General features: G+C 34.2%; 3 protein-coding genes and 1 long non-coding RNA gene across 10 annotated transcripts; 3 read left to right on the forward strand and 1 right to left on the reverse strand.

The window, feature by feature from the left end:
• The first annotated feature begins 1681 nt into the window (after positions 1–1681).
• Positions 1682–13684, forward strand: LOC117211646 (adenylate cyclase type 2). 4 transcript variants are annotated; one of them, XM_033455768.1, is made up of 20 exons: positions 1682–1789; positions 5951–6085; positions 6685–6905; positions 7575–7731; positions 8000–8149; positions 8222–8343; positions 8425–8672; positions 8760–9109; positions 9282–9562; positions 9647–9823; positions 9899–10079; positions 10162–10245; positions 10324–10422; positions 10526–10669; positions 10758–10853; positions 10938–11061; positions 11137–11346; positions 11425–11605; positions 11678–11813; positions 11888–13684. In XM_033455768.1, exons 1-20 carry the CDS (start codon positions 1682–1684, stop codon positions 12050–12052), a joined length of 3369 nt encoding a protein of 1122 aa, XP_033311659.1. In that variant the 3' UTR covers positions 12053–13684. The 4 variants fall into 4 exon arrangements, with proteins under 4 accessions (XP_033311659.1, XP_033311660.1, XP_033311661.1 ...); XM_033455769.1 differs by lacking the exon at positions 1682–1789 and adding an exon at positions 4202–4678 and having other exon boundaries at positions 11888–12052; XM_033455770.1 differs by lacking the exon at positions 1682–1789 and adding an exon at positions 4202–4421 and having other exon boundaries at positions 11888–12052.
• On the reverse strand, positions 2863–4108 carry LOC117211661. Its single transcript, XR_004488290.1, has 2 exons — positions 4016–4108; positions 2863–3198 (listed from the first exon to the last, which is right to left on the reverse strand). It is a non-coding gene; the product is annotated as an uncharacterized LOC117211661 (long non-coding RNA).
• A 653-nt stretch (positions 13685–14337) lies between the features above and the next one.
• LOC117211656 (syntaxin-7) lies at positions 14338–17871 on the forward strand. 4 transcript variants are annotated; one of them, XM_033455793.1, is made up of 6 exons: positions 14338–14977; positions 15372–15496; positions 15562–15631; positions 15703–15877; positions 16560–16772; positions 16846–17094. In XM_033455793.1, exons 2-6 carry the CDS (start codon positions 15388–15390, stop codon positions 17092–17094), a joined length of 816 nt encoding a protein of 271 aa, XP_033311684.1. In that variant the 5' UTR covers positions 14338–14977; positions 15372–15387. The 4 variants fall into 4 exon arrangements, with proteins under 4 accessions (XP_033311684.1, XP_033311686.1, XP_033311685.1 ...); XM_033455795.1 differs by having other exon boundaries at positions 14338–14790; XM_033455794.1 differs by having other exon boundaries at positions 14338–14784.
• A 742-nt stretch (positions 17872–18613) lies between these two features.
• Positions 18614–19980, forward strand: LOC117211659 (uncharacterized protein CG1161). The gene is made up of 5 exons (XM_033455799.1): positions 18614–18827; positions 18899–19017; positions 19126–19240; positions 19301–19441; positions 19535–19980. Exons 1-5 carry the CDS (start codon positions 18768–18770, stop codon positions 19682–19684), a joined length of 585 nt encoding a protein of 194 aa, XP_033311690.1. The 5' UTR covers positions 18614–18767; the 3' UTR covers positions 19685–19980.
• Positions 19981–20065: the final 85 nt, after the last annotated feature.

A 20065-nucleotide genomic window follows, 5' to 3' on the forward strand; every position in this document is an offset into this window, starting at 1 on the left:
AATTTTTATTAGAGATTTAGAGGCTGAATATTTTCAATTGTAGTTGAAAGTTTTAATATATTTCAAAGTATTATGATATTTTAAATATTCTTATGGCTGGTATTTTTAGTGTCTTCATTCATCTCTTTGCAGCCTCGAAAATCACAAATTTGTTAGTCAAGGTTATATATACATATTCTGTATTTACCTTTGCAAGTAGTTTAAAATAAGACTGTCATTTCTTAAATGACTCGATGCAAATTAAAATATGCGTATTCACAGTTCTCGGTAGAAATTTAACTCATAGATGCATGTATTATTTCCGGCAGCAAGGAATACTCAAGCGTGAGGTAACAAACGCAATGACCGAACTGTTGCTTGCAAATATCATTTTCGCGCCAATAAGTATATACTAATACGAGATGAATCGATTCTATCTATACATTTACTGTTAAATAATTTTTTCTTTTCTTTCTGCAGATTGACGAATATTACAATAGATTTAAGATTATCAGTGAAGCTGTTGAAGAGTAGTTTTAAAATGTCGTTGGAGTAGGGAAATTATGCATTACACGATAGAAGAAAATAAACATAAAACTTCGCATCAGTTGCGTACCTCTGTACAAAACCTGCGTCACAATCAGGTGATCAAGTTCTCAGTATATATGTATACCAGGAGACTACCTGATTATCGACCGAGGATCGAGATCAATCAAGGATGAATGATAATATGGAACGAGTCTCGATGAAACGAGCTCGATAAAATTTCGAAAGGATCTTTCATCCTTCCTAATCACGAGTCGCTTCTAATGAAGATGCATCGAGCGTGAATCTGACAGAGAAAGTTGCCTATCACGATAATGGATACCATTAAAGCAAACACATGTCTATGTTACTCTTCTCAATCTTTCTTGCGTTTAATTCACGTGCACTCTACGTTTACGCTTATTTAAAATAGCACTGTATGATCCATGATATTTCACTAACGATCTCTTTGTTAAACGACCTTACATTCTTACAGAGACACTCACACGAATCTATCATTTTATTTTCAGTGGTGAACGATCGCCAGACAAGCACATGTGAATTATAAACGACGAACGTAGGAGGTTTCGCGGAATCGAAAGGAACCCGACTAACGAATCCGACGAACATCGGTCGTGCGGCTTAAAAGGACAAACCGGCGGAATGAAATCACGAGCGTGATCTCGGACAACGGGCAAGTGGCTTTATCGCTTTGGCAGCGAGGCATCACGTGCTCGTATGCGCCTCTGAAAGGCTGAAAGCTCGGAAAAGCGTGACCACGCGTTCGTTAAACGTCCACGGAGTCGAAGAGGGAAATGTTATAGACAGAGAAGGGAAGCCAGCGTTTAGAGTGGCCCATTTCCCTTATCACGATAAAACGACATAACCGTATAACGCGGTAGTACTTTAGAGGCGACACGAATAGCACGATAGAACACGAAGCACACGGCCAGTGAGCCGAGAGTCGATTCAGGGTGAGTCATTTTCACATACGATCAGTCGGATCGTGGATTGTAGCCGCGATGGATCGAACAACTGTGTGGTCGTTGTTGTCGTTGTCGTTGTCGTCGTTGTCGTTGCCCTTGTCGTCGCCGTCGTCCTGGTCATCGTCGTCGATTGTGTCTCTTTGATTGGCAGAAAAGAAGGAACAGGACTCGAGAACAATCTCTCGAGAAAAATGGACGTGGGTCTGGTCACTCGTGCATCCTTGAATTCTCTGCACATGGGCGATGGCCGAATCGTCTCCCCGAATAGCCTCGACGAGTGGACCTGCTCCAGTTTGCGAGTGAGTGCAACAATTGTTTGCTGATCGTGATCGTGACCGGTAACGTTCAAGCGTCGCAAGAAATATCGAATATCCTAGAACGAAAACAACTCCGTCTAACTCTTTCATCTCCGAATACAAATATTTTCTCCCAAATCGAAGATAAGACAAAAATCAGCTGTTTTGAAACGGTTATCTATTTAGTCGTAACATGTGCAAATGTGCATTGTCTGTATATTGGTAATTAGCTTGAAGACGATAGCACAGAATCGTGGAGTGACATAATATTCCTCCTAGTTTTCTAGTAATTTAAAATATTTATGTCTACCACTTGGAACGAAAGGGTTAAACGCGTTGTTTACTCTGCGATTAAACATTTCACTGCATAATAAGCGAGCGATCCTAATTAGAATTATAAATGAATTCTTTTTTATCAGAAAAGGAATACATACACGTATTTAATCATACGTTTCAATCATATATTTCAATTACGATGGTAGTATCATATATATCAGTGTGTGAAGCTGATACGCGCATGAATTAAACCGAGTAAAGTTACTCGCGAGCTTCATTAGAATTCAACGGATGGATATTAAAGTCCCGTGGAAGGACATTTCTAGAAAATTCTATTAATTTCATTTGCGTCTGAAAAATGTTTGTGAAATATCGTTTCGTAGTCGCTGATGATTATATTCGCGATATAAACGAGATAATTAGAGAGCAACGAATTTAATCTAATGTATTTTCACGTAATAGCATTCGACTCGAAGTCGATATATGTACTTCGACCAAAAGATAATCCGTCTTATTTCCGTATCATTCTAGTCATAAGTAAACATTTCCGCCTGCTTAGCCGTGTTTCATACATTTTGCAAAACATTTCCGACGCGTACGATAATTGAATTATAAGGATGACATTAGGATGAAAGGAGAAGGCCACGGAAGCATTAGTGAATGTGAAAAATCACTATCTAGTAATGTCGCCAAGATTTCCGTGAAATTGCGACTGACTATCGTTGGCTTTATCTATTGAAGACGGGTCTCGATAACTTTTCAACTGCATGCAATCGCTAACGCTAAAAATTAAAGAGTAGTCCGATGTTATATCATGTTTTTTCTCATTCTATCGATTACAAGGAAAAGTTGGATTTTTTCATGGCGAACGATCGTTCGAACAGTTTATTTGTTACAATATCATCGAGCTTATATCAACAACTGCCTTTGATAATCGCAATAGAGAAAAATTTATTCAATCTGGATCACGTCCTTCGTGGTAATTCAATGATGCGAGGAAGCGTTTGATATCGAAGTGTTGCGAGTTTCCAAACTGACGCCATTTTCCTGGCAATCATTAAAACATTTCCTCGTTGAATGATATAGGAATATCAAAGATGATATCATTTTTCGTTATCTATCTTCGTCTTCGTATCCTTCAAATAGAAAAACTATTTCATTTCCCGTCAATCTAGAAGATATATGTAAGTACATACATCTATCATATATTAAGGAATTTAGTTCATAAACAAGTACACGATTATCTTTTCTAAGCGGTCTTATATTCTTGCTAACTTCCAAAACAGTTTACGATGGTCGCGTTATCGACGAGCAACGTTATCGAAAGTTCTAATCTCGCTGCCACTGGAATGCTAAATATTTTCTGATCTCTCCAATCCCTTCACGCAATATCGATTATATCTAAGATTTATGTCTAGTATTGTCTAGTATATTATATTTTGTGCCCAAAAATGAAACTTGGAATCACAACGACTCCCATACTGGAACACTGTTTTTATTTGGAAATTTTTTCAGAAATGATTCTTAATTCACTTAGTACTTCCTGTTAACTTACGCGAAATACCAATTACAGAAACTTCAATTGATTTACAGACTGAAATGTTCTCTTAAGATACTATTGAAATAATTCTAAGAACAACTAACGATATACTGAATCTTTGTTAATTTATGATAATCCTAGAAACGATTATTTACTTTTTAACTTCACTTTTAATTTCATTTTTAATTTAACTTTTCTATTAAGCAAAGATATATTATATAAGCCGCTAAAAATTTAATTGAACAAAGAAAACACAAAACAAAAATACTACAAAAGAATAGCAAAACTTCAGTTTTCTCAGATGTGTTAAAATAATAAACAGCACATTGTGATTAAGGATAGCAATAGGTATATTCGCTAAAATTCTCACAAACATATTGCCTATATCGACTATATATATACTGCTAACTCACAATCAATTTAGATACTGTGATCGAGAAACGGAGACAGCAATGTTATGACGATTACACACAAGGAGAATAGGGACAGAGAAAAAGGTGGTCGGGCCCGAGAGATTGAAGATCAATATTCGCCGGACCGGACGAAAGGTTCGCGGGATACGAAAACGCACGCGCGAAATGTAGACGGGAACTCGTTCGTTTCCCGGTGGAGAGAGCCTCGAGAGTTTCGCCTGGCATCGTCGCTTTCCTGCGGCAGGAAACCGTGAAAAGGAGACCCACGCCGTATCGTGCGGAGGCGCGGCTGCGCTCCGCGATACCCGCTACGATTTTTATCGTGCTTTACGAGCCGCATAATTCACGTCAGCTACCGTGATTTTACATCAGACAGCCGGTGACTGTCGGAGATACGCGCACGTTGGTAACGCCGAGTTTTTTGACTCTTCCATCAATGAAATTGTGGCTACTGTGGCTATTGTGGTTTCCGTTCGATATCGAATAATAGTTATTCTTCATAAAAGGATATATACTATTTAATCGTGTCGCGTGAAACCACTATTTATATATAGCAAGTTCTTGGAATATAAAATTACAAGTTTGAGAAAGTTTAGAATCGATTTAAGATACTGTCCTGTTTGATAAAACGAAAGGAAGAGGAAGTACCATTTTGACAGAAAGGTGTGATTTTATATAGTGACTTATTTTAAAGATGGTTAATCAAATTCCGATAGTTTATTATTTATCTTTAGTATCTTTAGTTTGTAATATCGTTACTTGTGTTTGCTATAGATTTTTAAACACCTTTTTAAGTTAATATCTCGCGATGCTGTGTTTCTTCTGTGACGCAGTTACATGTGATTCCATATCGGTCCGAGCGTAGGTAACATCGAAGGATCTTTCTTGTATTTTTCCAGGACTGGAATTTTACTGTGGTCTCTCTTCATTTGTGTCTCAATGTATGTTTACTAAGAGAATAAGAATCGTGTGAGATTTCCATTACTGGTCTTCACTAAATGATATGTAATTGCGTATAGGTACATATATAAAAGTCACGTTCTTCGAAAGATCTATGTGGCAAACACGTGTGATTCTAATTGTAAGATTTATGTGTTGAATGCTATACTCATCTGCGTAAAAAGTGTCGCTGCTACTAATGTACTTTAACTGGTTTTATATTAGAACAATATAAAACGAGTTTTCCTTAAAATCGATAATCTCCTCGATCTTAAGTATTTTTCTTTCTTTTGCCGTGTATTTGCTCGTTCATTGTAAATACACAGACGAGTCTCATTTTATACAAACACCTGACAGGAATGGAACATTTGCAGCCGTTCGAATACTTACTAATTATCGTTCCCGCTTCTTCTATCTCTGCACATTTACTTTGGTTTTTTGATCGTTATTGTTAATAACTTTAATTAGTCGAATTCTAAGGAACTTCAATTTCTGAGTCATTGGGAAGCTAACGAGGCAATCATGTACTATATCAGGCGTTAAATTTAAATGATCGCGGGTGAAAGTCGATGGAATGCATTGCAAAATGTATATCGCGTACTTGCAGCTATTTCAGTTATTAATCATTATTTTTAACTTAAATGTAATATACTCTCTTTTACAAACGATGCTTTTTAAAGAATGTTTCATGCTTTCTTTTGGACAAATCATAATTTTTGCTATCAAGTTTTATTTCTATAATAATGTTAGAAAATTAATCAGATCGCTATCGATAAAATATCGTCTTATCAATAATGATGTACCTTGTTTTTTAAATTTCGACGATGCATAGTTTTATCGTCAATTTTTATTATAAAAACGTTAGAAAATTAATTAGATAATTATTGATAAAATATCGTTGCGTTGACGGTGATAATGGTTAGCTTATTTAGAAAGCTCAAACAATCGTTCGGCCACACACCGAATACATAATCTGATGTGAGCTTTCACTTTCAGAAACAGTTCAAATACAAGGGCCTAGAGAAGCTATTCACGGTTTACCAAAGGAGGATTCAGTATGGTTATCTGTCGCTCTTCGTACTCTTGCAATTGGCCCTCGGAATCACGTATTGTTTGATTCTGGTTACAATGGTAAGTGAGAAACAGAATATGAAACAATAGGGCGCTCCGTTTCGAAGCTACGTATCCAGTTGTTATCGAGGAACCGCACTACACTATGAAGAATATATCCTATTAATTAAAACTTCCCCTTTCGTCTTTAATTAGATTATCGCGATACAAATTATTTCAAATAATGATTAAAATCTTCTACAAACAATTGATTCTAGTATCTGTAAAATATCTTACTTATTAAAACATAATGTTGATAGAAAAACAACGATACTTAATTTTCCATATATTACTCATTTTTCATACTAAAAAAAGAAGGCGTACTAAAAACTGCAACTTATCCGACTTAGATTTTCCTCTAAATTCCATCAATAGCATTGCAAATATCGTGCAATTACAATTACTTCTGTATACTCAGGTCACAATTGTAGTTCTTAGTGAATCGATAATCTTCATTGGTAAGGAGTGGCCAGTTTTATTCCTAATAATAGTCACGCACGGGATACATTCAAATTACGTAGAAATTAATCGGTAAAGCTAAAAGTACAGTTGGGCTTTAAGTATTTAGAGAGCGAGAGAGACAAAAGAAGAGACACTAAATTTACTCTACTTTTTCGTAGGTCAGCATAGAGAATTGTGTGCCGGATGTGGTGATCTGCAGTCTGGTGAGCGCGCTACTATGCCCGCTAATCGCAATCTCGTTCAGGTCGAAAATTATCGCTAGGAACACCTATTTACCGGTCATGTTGTCCTGCTTGATCGTAGTGCTACTGGTAGTCGGTGACTTGGCCGTTCCCTTGTACTACACCCTCCTCTATAACGACGACATACCACCGATAAGGTAACGCCGATAAGAAAACGGGGAAGTTCCCGGCTAATCATGACAAGGCCACCGTTTAATTATTATTCGCAACCTTCGGTTTTCTCATTGGTACAGTCGGCTTTCTGTAACTCGTACTTTGGATTTACTTCCTCAAAACTGTTAGTATGTATAATAATTGCGAAAGATCGACAAAATTGATGTTAATCTCATTGCGCGAAACATTTTGTAAGAGGTTCCATGAGATAATTCCCTAGGCGGTCGTATCCTCGTTTATCTTTAAATTATCGGTAAATCGTAATGATTTTTTGTGTTAAAAATAGATGTTCCAGAACAGATAAGAAAGCTTGGCTAGTATCATAAATTGTTATCTTTTCATTATTCCACCCAGGTCGAGTTAATGAAGTCGCTGGCGTTATATCTTGATACCTTGCATCGTTTATTTCTTGCCCTCCGTTTTTTTTTAGTTCTAATTTGTTTCTTTTATTGTTGTACGTATCCGTTTGAGGATTTGAGAATGAATATAATTAGTAATCGATACCAGGATTAAGCTAATGTGCAATTCTCATTAGCAGATTCCATTTAGCGATCAGTTAATTGCGTTTTACCTTTGCTGCTAATGAATGCACAACCATGAACTTTTATATACGTTTCGTCTATATACATGTGATCGTGTTTGTTTTTTTGCAGACCTGCGTACGCGACTCACGCGCTCCTGGCGTGTTACGTTTTCCTGCCTCTTACGGAGAATCTACACGCTTTCGTACTCGGGATCACGGCTACCATATGTTACCTAGCCACTCTCTTGTTAATCACTTACAGAAACACATTCGATTATAGCACAAAGGTAAAAATATCATACGTTTGCTGCTTATTGACGTCGGATCGTTAAAAACTGTATAAATGTATCTTCAAATAGCAGACTGTTCGGAATGATTAAATAATGAGCTGACAGAGTGAATTTGTCATTTTGAAAGATAGGTCTTGGTATCTTTCACAGAACAACAGTTAAAATCAAAGTATAAAGAGCTACATTTTTTTAAATTATTTTATTCTCTTGAGTTATCAAAAAATTTTCTATTGCAATATTTTAATTTGATTTATAAATATTTCAGATCGTTACAGACACTATATACTTTGCTTGCGTAAATGGTCTTGGATTGTACTTCAGATTTATGAATGAAATTGTTATCAGACGATCGTTCCTAGATCACCGCAAGTGTGTGGAATCGACACTGCGGTTGAATTATGAGAAAGATCAGGAAGTATGTTTCTATAAACGAGTTTCTTGGAACATGATTAAGTATTTTCTCATAAAAACGAATAAAAATTTTCAGGAGCAACTTACGCGGAGTATATTGCCTCAACATATTGCTGCAAAGATAAAGAAAGATTTTAGGGACATTTTTAGATTTATAGAAGAACATAAAAAACCTCCTCCCAAAGGACGTCCTCACAAGTATGTTTATTCCATAATAAGTAAATATCTTTTATCGCAAAGACTTCAAACTTGCAACAAGTATTATTCATTGGTTTTTAGTGATTTATGCGTCGAAACGCACAACAACGTAAGCATTTTATATGCTGACGTGGTGAATTTTTCCGGACTAACCGTGACATTGCCCGTACGAAAATTAGTAGAGACATTGAACGATTTGTTCGGTAGTTTTGATGAGGCTTCCGAAAGGCATAATGTTCTACGTATCAAATTCTTAGGTGACTGTTACTATTGCGTAAGCGGAGTACCAACTCCGAATTCTCAGCATGCAAAAAACTGCGTAGATTTAGGTAAATTATTTATTTTAAAATATGTATATTCTTATCCATTCTTATCACTTTCACTTCTTAGAAATTTAATAAAGCTTAATTAATTAGGCCTTGATATGATAAAGATCATCAAAGATGTGAGAGCAAAAGTACGTCGCGAGAGCGGTGTGGATGTAAATATGAGAATAGGAGTTCACTCGGGCAACATAATATCGGGAATCCTGGGTAACAACAAGTGGCAGTATGATGTCTGGTCACGCGACGTCGTTATAGCTAACAAAATGGAGCAAACAGGAAAACCCGGAAAGGTTCATGTTACACAGCAAACATTAGACCTCGTGAACGCTAACGAATATGATTGTGTTCCTGTGGAGTCCTTGAATGACGAGGTTCTCAAGAAATACGGAATTCGAAGTTACTTGATAACACCTTCGACTCCAGACCCTCCGTCTACGCAGGTGCGTATTTCCCAGTGGCGTAGGAAGCCCGTGGTAAGCGAATGTGAATGAAAAATTTGTTTACACTTAACAACGTTCGAACAAATTCCTACGCCACTGACAATATCTTCTTAATCGTTGAACGAACTTCCGTCGAGGGTTTCGCATCGTTGACAGGCGAACCATGTTGCAGAACAGCGAGAACACCTTGACAGTCATGCCTCCAAGCACCCCTCCGGTGTCCAACAAGCATTACGTGAGATTCTACGTACGAAGCAGCGTTACTAACGCTGCCTCAAGAAGCAGTAGACGGCTTACTGCTACTATAAATAATCACGTTGATATGTTCGCCGGCTCTTGCAGACGACGTACACACTTTATGGACTCCTGTTTGCGAGATTATCATCTGATGCTCAAAGCCGCAGATGCGGAGATGGAGAATGCTATTAAGAAAATGCCTCTCACCAAGTGGAAGTAAATACTCGATTTCTGATTCATTCAGCAACTCTGACGCGTTCTATATAAAGTTGAAGATGAATTTTTTTGATGATTTTCTAGGCAATGGTGCAAGTGGGAAGAGATGAATCCAATATTTTTAACATTTCAACAATGGAATTGGGAGATACCGTTTCTGAAAGAACCAGACCCACTGTTCAAATTTTATATCGGTTCCGCTGTTTTCGTTCTGATTTTTATGGGACTCATTTACCTGGTGCCTACATTTTCTCTTTCTAAGTACGTTTTCCTTGCAAGAATATTTATTATTAATACGAATAAGATTGAGAACGTTTTCAACACTCTAATTTATAGGTGGCATTTGAGCACAACGATTAGTTACGCGACAGCGATATTATTTTTGATTGCTTTACTGCCGATAGCTTGGATGCACTTCGCGTGGAACCGATATAAGGACCCACATGATGAACATGAAGGACATATACCGCATCCTCGCAATAAATTATTGTGTTTTCTATATCAAACTAGCATAAAGGTTAATATTCTTGTATATCTCATCTCTCATGTGATTTTTATAGTATTGAGTATTATATTATATTTTTTACACTATACTGTAGGTTGTTTGGAGTGCATTCCTCAGGACAGTGCTATACTTGGTAATAACGATAATGCTAGCAACGTGCGCCATGTTTGACATGATTGTAGGTTGACAGTATACATATATACTATGTTAAACATTAGATTATTAATTAAAGTATTCAATTGTTATATAATTTTAGTTTGAATGCAAAAATGTGAATGAGCTTGCAAGTAATAATATAACATCCAGCGTGTTGGATCCTGATGGTACGAAACTTGATTGTGTGGCTACACCTTGGGTAAGATTGTTTAGTAGGTACTTGTATGCTGTAGATTCTCTATTAGCTTAACTTTCCAGAACATCAAACAATGTTTTTAATTTCATTCAACGACTATTTCTAGCAAATGACGCAAACTTGCTCTTTGGCAATTCTGACAAGCTTTCTGTTTTTGAGACTCCACTATATCCTAAAGTTAGTAATAGGCATCATAATAGTGATATTTTATTCGTGGAATGTTTGGGTGTATCGTTCAAATTTGTTTCAGGTAATTCTAATCAGAGTTTTTTTAATTTGTTAAGGTATTTGTAAGTGAATTAGTGGCAGGTCTTTTTTATTTGCAATTTTTTTCACAGTCAGGCGAAAGATGGAATCCATATTTAGAACCAAGACTGGCTCACATTTTAAGCATAGTTTTCCTTGCCTTTTCGTTGCATCTCATAGATCGTCAGGTGAGCGTATTTAAATTGACAAGAGCATTATTTCTTCAATAATACACTGCTCGTATATATTAACTCGAGTAAAAATTTATTCAGGCAGAATATCTGAGCAGATTGGACTACTTATGGAAACGTCAATTGACCAAGGAACAAGATGAAGCATTCCATACGAGGAACGCTAATAAACTTCTACTCCGTAATATTTTACCAGAACATGTTGGTATGTTAATTCTTAAGTAATATGAAAATGCAATCAATTACGATCGTAATTATATCACGTGTAAATTTTATGTAGCGGAGTTCTATTTGAACATGAACAGAACAGAAGAAAACGAGCCCTATCACGAAGCTCATAATAACGTGGCCGTCATGTTTGCTTCATTAACGGATGTATCCATTGATGGAAGTAATACTCTGGCAGATCTAAATGAGATCATATGTGAATTTGACAAATTATTATTTGAGCCATGCTACGTTTGTCGAATTGAAAAAATCAAAATTGCTGGTAAATGAATAGAACGAAAACAAGAATTTTTAAAACGCGTTGTAAAGACACAATGGAAGAACGTTACGATTGTCTTAGGTACCACCTATATGGCAGCTTGTGGATTAGAAGCCGGTCGACGAGATTCGATGCGTAGCACAGTAAGCGAGGAAAATTTCAATGACAATGTGGTAAAAGTTATGGCTCAGTTCGCAGCCGAGATGATGGCAGTACTAGATAAATTAAAGAGGAAATCTTTTTACACGTCGAAACCTTATAGGTACATATTTATGTCTGTATACATCTGTATTCATTTATCTGAATTGTTTATGAAAATAAAATATTTTTTCAGACTAAGAATTGGAATATCACATGGCGAAGTAACAGCAGGAGTAGTAGGCGCTCAAAAGCCATTGTATGATATCTGGGGTGATGCTGTGAACATGGCATCGAGAATGGATACAACAGGTGTTCCAGGAAAGATACAGGTTCGATTAAAACTAAATTTTAGCTTAAAGAAGTATATTTTTTTATTCGATTTGGATAACGATCATTTACATAGGTTACGGCAGAGACTGCGGCTGTTCTTGAACAGCAAGATGTTAAGTGTCACCTTCGAGGAGAAACGTATGTCAAACCGAAAGGATTCGTTACAACATACTTTGTTGGTATCGACGATAACCGACAACTTCAAAGAGCGGATTCTATCGAGGAGACTAGTCTGTGATCGAAACGCTCTGATCAATTATTGTGGTCATAATGTGAAAAGTGAGATATTAGGTATCTAAGTGAACATATAGAGACACAAGAGAAAAACCAAAGAAAATTTAAAAGACCAAAGAATCGAGGGAAAAGAACGCAATCAATGGCTGCGTCACTATGTGGAATACCTCAAATTATTCAATCGATTACACGTGTGAAGTATGTTTGCAATTATATGCCATAAGGCCGATTATCGACAAAATGATATATGCATCATTATTACAAATCGAAGATGATAATTTTAATAGCATTTTTTTACATAGAGAAATTGAAAATGATTTTACATGATCATTATATATGTAAAAACAGCTTTATACATAATAGTATACATTTGAAATATCTTCTATTAGCGTTTTCCAATTTGTAAACAAATTCATTTACGTGAAAGACGTTTTACGTGAAAATCTATTAACGCTATACTTTATTTCATTCGGCCATTTGAATATTCATATTGTAAATAAGTAAAATAATTTTCAAATGGTGATCTTGGAAAACGCTATCCTAAACAATGCACAACCCATTGAAAGTATGAAGGTCTTGTAATTGATGATAAAAATATTTTCAAGAGTGACTCTTTGCAAATGACAATTCGAAAGATAATCAAAAGGACAAGAATATAACATTTTATTTATATTGATGCATGCGAATGATAATGATGTTCTTTAGCTGTATGTTAAATGTACATACAATGCTCCGCATCTGATTAACAAAAAGGTAGCTAGTTTGAAATATTTATTGACATAGGTTTTTCCAGGGTCATGACAATGGGCGAATGTTTTGAAAATTGATGTACTTATAAACGTATTTTCACGATGTTCACTGTAAAGCTAAAAACATTTCATAATATCAAAGATGTTCATAAGTTTCAAAACTCAGCCTTGAAATACCTGGACAGCTTTAAGTTCTATTTCATTTATGTCGAACACTAAATTTTCGTTTAAATACGATCATGCGATGATATCACAACCTCATTATTAATTTGTTTCCAGGCATAGTTTAAATATTTTGTGAAAATTCTTAATAAGTAATTAAACAAATCAGGGTGGAATTTTAATTATATAAAGGTTATTGCTTTTTAGCGACTAAGCAAAATGATTAATAGAAATATAAAGTCGCCTCGCAAATCGCGAATCTAAACACATAAGAGATTCGTGTTTAATGAATAAGTAAAAATAATTCTTGTCACGTAATATCAATGGATTTTTACAATAATGCCTACGAACTATGCCCAAATCATTATGTTCGCTTTACGAATCGTTCCAGTAGAACAGATACGGCAATTTTTTAAATATATCATTTCTTCCTTAATTTATGAACCACACATTTTATAAACTGAGCTCCCCATCCTGGTTATAAGTAGAACTATGAATTTATTTTTCTATCGACTATATTATTAGCGTGACAAACGCTGCTTTCTTTCTTTGTAAATATTTTTGTATATATTTTTTAAATATTAAAAATAACGACCAATGTGATTGAAATAAAGTATTTATTACTACATACACAAGGTGCAAACGTAATTTATAAACAAACAAACGTAAAAGAGCATTATAACAGATATCTATATATACAATCCAATAAAACTCTTAATATTTAACTCTTTATATCTCTATTGTATTATAGTTTTCCCTCATATAAGTTTTTAATCTCGTGATATCTTACCCCGTTCTATTGTTCTTTTTTCTTCGTTTATTATTTTTTTATAGTCATACATATTCTTAGTTTTTTAACACTATAGTTTTCTATTTCTGTCGGAACGAGATCTTGAGATAAAGAATATTACCCATAGCAACAGTATAATTAGGAGATATTTTTATTAAAACGGAAATTACTAATTATCAACTGTATAAAAAGTTTTTCATTTCAATACAAAGAATATTAAAGAGATCATGCATCTATTTTATTAAATCAATTTCTTTGATACCAACCCTTAATATTCTTACATTTTTATATAGCAGTTTTTAAGATTTTCTTACAGTTACGAGGACAGTCTTCCACAGTAGGATCGGACTATAGATATTTATGAAATTAAATTTTAATTAACTTATAGTAACAATATCTTTTAATAATTATTAATAAGTTCTAATTAGTAGAAAAAGTAATTCTTCCATCCATAAAAGGGTTAAAAAGCATAGTAGTAATAACATACGTTTTACACGATTCATTAATTACATGCATGCATGTTTTATGAATTTTTCCTTTATATATATTAAAATAATTCGCCAATTTTTCAGCAAATGGCTACGGTGGTTTCACATACGTAATGGCCTTGTTTTTTCGATCGGGAGTGACGTTTATTTATCTCGATACAATTCGTGTGCAGAACTACGTGTACACCGTGACAGATGGTGACACTGACGACTATATTCATTCAGACTTGGCTTAGGGTTTATCGATTTACTCGAAGTTTTAGAGCTTCGCATAGTGAACTTGGTTTATTTCGAGCAACAACAAAAAGGTCGATGCGTGTGAAGTCTTTTTATTAGAGAAATCGTTAATTTTTCGATGGTAACCGTATGAGTCATCTTGAAAACAGATCATACTTGCTGGTCATTTTGTTGACAACAGTGGAATAAGATAGACAGATAACAATTCTTTACCATTTTTGACGTTTGAACTGTCATCGTATCATCTGTGATTTTCTACAAAATTTGGAGTTCTCTGATTCACGCGCCGAAAAACTGGACAGGAGAATAAGTAATCATAATCTTTTTTATCCCGAAGGATATTACCTTCAAATCGAATCCTGTGTGCCTCTAGAGTAAATTACGAAAGTGATTTTTTATTGCGAATGATTATCTTAATGCGTTAATCAATGAGGATATAACCTCTAAGAAGGAGGTTACTGTCACACATAAAGAATAATTAAAGATTGCTTGTAGAAAACGTTGTAAGTGCCAAGAAACAAGTTTTTCAAGAGAGAAAAATAAGTTATGCATTAATGTAGTCCAAATTCTTGAAAGAGAAAAGTATATCCATAGAAAACCCTGTATGTGCCACCTCTTAATTGTAAAGAAAACTCAATGTTCCATTCACTTACATAGGTGGCATGAACAAAAGCCAAAATACAATTAATTAATGTTTATTGACGCTTATATTTTCTTCTATAGTGGCGGCACTATGACATCATCCTCTAGCATTATTAGTAACTATTTAGAAAGGAAAAGTACACTTGAATTCTATATTACAGTATTCAAAATTAAAATTATTCAATCTTGGCACCTATAGTGTTTTCTACAAGTACTGTTCAATTGCATTTTAATATATTTCTAATCTTGTTTAAGTAATATAAAAGTCAACATGGATATTGGCTTTTCGTCATACCACAATGGTGGACCCGCAAGGGAACAAGATTTTGGCAGATTATCGCAGACAATTGGAACGTCAATTTTGAAGATATCTCAAAATGGTAAATATATGAACTTTCTTTGTTGAAAGATATATTCAATATTCATTTTGATTTCTGTTTGACAGTATCTTCCATGCAAAAGATGGTTAATCAATTGGGTAGCTCTACAGACTCTCAAGAGCTACGGAATCAATTGTAAGTTGTTATCAAGAAGTGTTAATCAATTGCATTCTATGAATGCATATTTTATATAATGTATTTTTTAGGCATCAAATACAACATTATACACAACAGCTGGCAAAAGATACTAGTGTGCATCTTAGAGACTTGGCTATATTGGCTAATAATTCAGGATCTACCAGTCCTGGTGAACAGAGACAGCGTAAAATGCAAAGGGAACGTTTGCAAGATGAATTTACAAGTGCATTAAATTCTTTCCAAGTATGTTTACTTTGTTATTTTACCGTGTATATTCATTTACATTATTAGGAAACACAATAGAGGAACATTATGATATAGCGAAGCATCATGTATTTCTAATTTGTTTTATTCAGCAAATTTCCTTAGCAGGGTGGCCTGTAGCCCACATACCACATGTGGCAGTGGCACACGTTCGTGAAAATTTGTTTGTTAGAAATCGGTCATGATAGTTTTCATGATAGATAGCAAAGTATTATACAATTATATCCCAAAGGGTCTTCTAGGATTTAGATGCTCGTTACCGAGCATAACGGTTCTTGGTACTTCTTAGTGCTATGACCCTGTTGCCAAGCCACTATGTAATGGTCACCAACTCCTTCACCCCTGCTTCAAGGACAGATCACACTACGGACGGTCACGGATCACACACGACGGATGGTCATTTATCTATCACTCATAGCAACTCATACTCATAGTCATAATCTTTCGTTAGTTAGTCTTCATTATCATTCATAGTTACTCACTTTAGTTAGTTAGCAGTTATAGTTGTTTGTTGAAATACATGATTTTTAGTCTCCAACATGGAGTGTTCTTTCGAATCGTTTTATATTAGTCGGCATATCACGCGCAAAATTCAATGAACTCCGAACGACTCACAAAGATCAACCGCGGGGAATAAGTATGTATAAATTAACTCTTTTAGGCAGTGCAAAGGCTTGCAGCCTCTAAAGAGAAGGAAATGGTTAGAAAAGCAAAAGCAAGTGCAGGTATTACTCCATTTGGAGAGAAGAAACAAGAGACATTAATAGAGTTACAAGATAGCAGAACTCAGAAGCAAATACAGCAACAGCAGTTAAAAGAGGAACAAAACTTACGAATGTTGGAAGAACAAGAAGCAAGTATAAAACAGTTGGAGGTACATTTCTTTACTTTAATGATATGTTATGAATTTTCTGAGCCGATACTATAATGATTTATTTATTTTGCAGGATAATATTAGTGACATCAATCAAATTTTCAAAGATCTTGGTGCTTTAGTATATGATCAAAGAGAAGTCATTGATTCTATAGAGGCTTCTGTTGAAAGAACAGAAGTATCTGTCCATGAAGCTTCTTCACATGTAAGACAAGCAACTATGTATAAAAATAAACTGCGCAAGAAAAAATGCATACTCGTTCTTATTGGAGCAGTCGTGCTGTCTATATTAATCGGAATCATTGCTTGGCAAAGCTCTTAAAGTATTTGATGGTACAAAATGACGGTAAAAGACATAGCTGCACTGCATCTTAATTGCAAGGTACCATACTTGGTGTATTTTCTGAAAAATCTCCTGATTTAATTAAAGTCGCTTTACGAATATGAGGGAAGAGTAGTACTATCAATCAATGGAAGTGAACGTAATGGAAAAAACTTGCATCGTACTATATCTTACTAATAACATTCTTATAATTGTGATAATAAATGGTGCAAGATCTATTTTACGAATAAGATGTGCAACGGCAAGTCTAAGACTGCCCAGTCCATTTGTACGTTTCATTACTCAATGTGTAATATTAGTGCATAAATATATATATAAAAAAGAAAAATATATAAATATATACGTATATACGTATATAGGTCTATTCATGATATAATTGTGATCAATAATTTCACATTATTTTATGGATTATAATATGTGAATATAGAGATTCATTTTGAACGATGCCAGCCTGCATTTTAAAAACTGAATCTCGCGTGAATTGTATGAATCGGTAAAGAGTGAATGTATCGGTATAATCATCATATAGTATGCAAATTGCGAACATACAACAGAGATTGTTCTTATTTCATTAAGATTAACAAAACATTAAGTAAACATTAAGATAAAAAAAAAATCAATGCGGATATTATGAAACAGCAGAGTATATGAATGAAAAATCAATGTAAGCTAATTGTATTATATTTAAGAATGTTGATTTATTTTAGCCAAAATGTAATAAATCATGTAAAATGAAGTACATATATCAAATTTGAACAAAATGATTTATTATTACTGAATTTAACAATTATTAAATTATTTTAAGACAAATTTTTACTTTGTTTTATATTTGATTAATGTAATATTAAAAGTATATATTAAATCATCTTATGTATTAAAAAATTTACTTTAATCTTCAGTCTATCATTTTATACATATTACAATACATGTGTAAGATTTACGATGATTCCCGCGTGCTAAGAGGAATACCAAACAAGGCTTCGCGCTGCACAAATAGATAATGCTGTTATAACGAGTTCATTAAATGCCAATAAGATTAGTGATAGAAGTTCGCAAATAGTACGCGAGTACTATAGTAGTTAGTCTTGTACAAAAGAATAATTTATAATGTCGAAAGAAATCATAACATTAATTATGCTGTTTAATGATTATTCATAATAAAAGTAAAAGCATGTGTTGCGAATATCAAGTTTCGAGGCAGAAGAAGGAAGAACAAAGGACGTCGTTGATAGGCGCAATGCTTTTGTGAAAAAGCGTTTATTCTTGGCACCGTTCAAGCGTCTGCTTGTGTCTGCCATGTCATGGTACTGGTGAGTTCTGGGAGTTGGCGCCAGCGGCAGGACGCCCCTATGTAAAAAATATTAATTGAAATAAAATGCGTGTCATATCGTTTCATATCGAAATGTGATGCGACTCATCGATTGTGTGTACATATGTACTTAATACTTACTTTACTACTTACATATACATGTATATGTACATGCTACCTATGTAAGTATTCACCAGTTATATCCGTGTCGTTCAACGGTTTACGTCTATGTTCACGCAATATGGAAGTGCATTAATTGTTTTGTTTGACATTTGCGCTTCTAAATTAAATATATCGAAATAATAAAAAAGAACGCGTACCAGACAGAAGTTTTAAAAATATAATGTTGAAGCACATTTTTGGTGTAACTACGATTGTATTAATATGTTTGTCAGGATCTGAGGTTAGGTTATTAACATAGAAAATAGCAAAATCTAATTGTCATGATACATAATCCCTACAAACGAATTACAGGCGCAATATGATGATAAACGGTGCAAATGCATTTGTCCTAGTCTTCCATCCGTTATAAATACAACACAATCGTCGTCAGAACGAAAAACATATATTATAAATGTTCCACCTTCTGAATGGTAATTGAAATTCCTAATACTTAATTAAGAAGCTTAATCCCATATATGTAACATGCATAAGTTATCAATGTTATTTTTATGTAACTTTATGTAAATTTTAATCTGCAGTAAATGTGAAAATGTTGTATTATCAAAAGTGGGAGATCAGTTGAAAGGTAAAGAAGAAATTTTTTGTTCACGATGTGATTGTAAATATGAAAACAGGAATACTACCATTATTAAAGTAAGTCTTTTTACTATTTCTCATTTAGTAGAAAGTTTATAAAGTAATTTGTCTTTTCAGATAGTAGTGATACTTGTTATTTGGGTTATATCTCTGTTAGTAATTTATATGTTATTTTTGATTTGCCTGGATCCATTGTTAAATAAAAGAATTCATAAAGCTTCAACAAATATTGGCTATCATGAACACAATAATGAAGATGTAAGTTAATATGGTTTATTATATACATTAAAGTCTAAAATATCAGATGTTTAGTTTGATATGTTATGATTATTTAAACCATCTTTGTTTTAGGATGATTCCTCAACAGCTCCTGGAACATTTCATGCCATGGGCGAAAGAGGTAATGTTTTAAATCGTGTCGGTCATCAACAAGATAAATGGAAACGTCAAGTTCGTGAACAGAGACGTAACATTTACGATCGGCATACTATGCTTAATTAAAGTGTACAATTCTGTTTATAGAAGGAATTAAATATAATAAATAACAATACAAAGGCTGTGACATTTATTTGATGGCATTTACAGTTCTGTATATGTAACTTTTTCAGAGTATCTTACATATAAATATGTTTAATTCCTTATATGAAATGATAAAAGTAAACAATTGAGATATTTGTAAATGCTAACAAATCTGATTATGGATGCTATATTGATATTACGTCAAATACATAACTAATGATTTCTAAATTCTTTGAGTAGTGTATCAAACAGTAAAGTATTAAAGTGTGTTATTTCTATTGGTAAGTGTATATATATTTTTATGAAATATTTATTTAAAAATAAATTGAACTATTTTACAGCCTGATATTCATGAATTGTTAC

The sequence above is a fragment of the Bombus bifarius genome, unplaced genomic scaffold (genome assembly GCF_011952205.1).
Source record: "Bombus bifarius isolate JDL3187 unplaced genomic scaffold, Bbif_JDL3187 scf7180000008240, whole genome shotgun sequence".
In the NCBI taxonomy this organism is placed as follows: Eukaryota; Metazoa; Arthropoda; class Insecta; order Hymenoptera; family Apidae; genus Bombus; species Bombus bifarius.

Coding starts and splice junctions, on each gene's coding strand:
- LOC117211646 (XM_033455768.1), top strand. CDS start 1,682: ATGGACGTGGGTCTGGTCACTCGTGCATCCTTGAATTCTCTGCACATG. Junction 7,732..7,999: donor CATTCGATTATAGCACAAAG/GTAAAAATATCA, acceptor TAAATATTTCAG/ATCGTTACAGACACTATATA. Junction 10,246..10,323: donor GCGCCATGTTTGACATGATT/GTAGGTTGACAG, acceptor ATATAATTTTAG/TTTGAATGCAAAAATGTGAA.
- LOC117211656 (XM_033455793.1), top strand. CDS start 15,388: ATGGATATTGGCTTTTCGTCATACCACAATGGTGGACCCGCAAGGGAA. Junction 15,497..15,561: donor TTTGAAGATATCTCAAAATG/GTAAATATATGA, acceptor TCTGTTTGACAG/TATCTTCCATGCAAAAGATG. Junction 15,878..16,559: donor GTGCATTAAATTCTTTCCAA/GTATGTTTACTT, acceptor TAACTCTTTTAG/GCAGTGCAAAGGCTTGCAGC.
- LOC117211659 (XM_033455799.1), top strand. CDS start 18,768: ATGTTGAAGCACATTTTTGGTGTAACTACGATTGTATTAATATGTTTG. Junction 19,018..19,125: donor AATGTTCCACCTTCTGAATG/GTAATTGAAATT, acceptor TTTAATCTGCAG/TAAATGTGAAAATGTTGTAT. Junction 19,241..19,300: donor GGAATACTACCATTATTAAA/GTAAGTCTTTTT, acceptor TTGTCTTTTCAG/ATAGTAGTGATACTTGTTAT.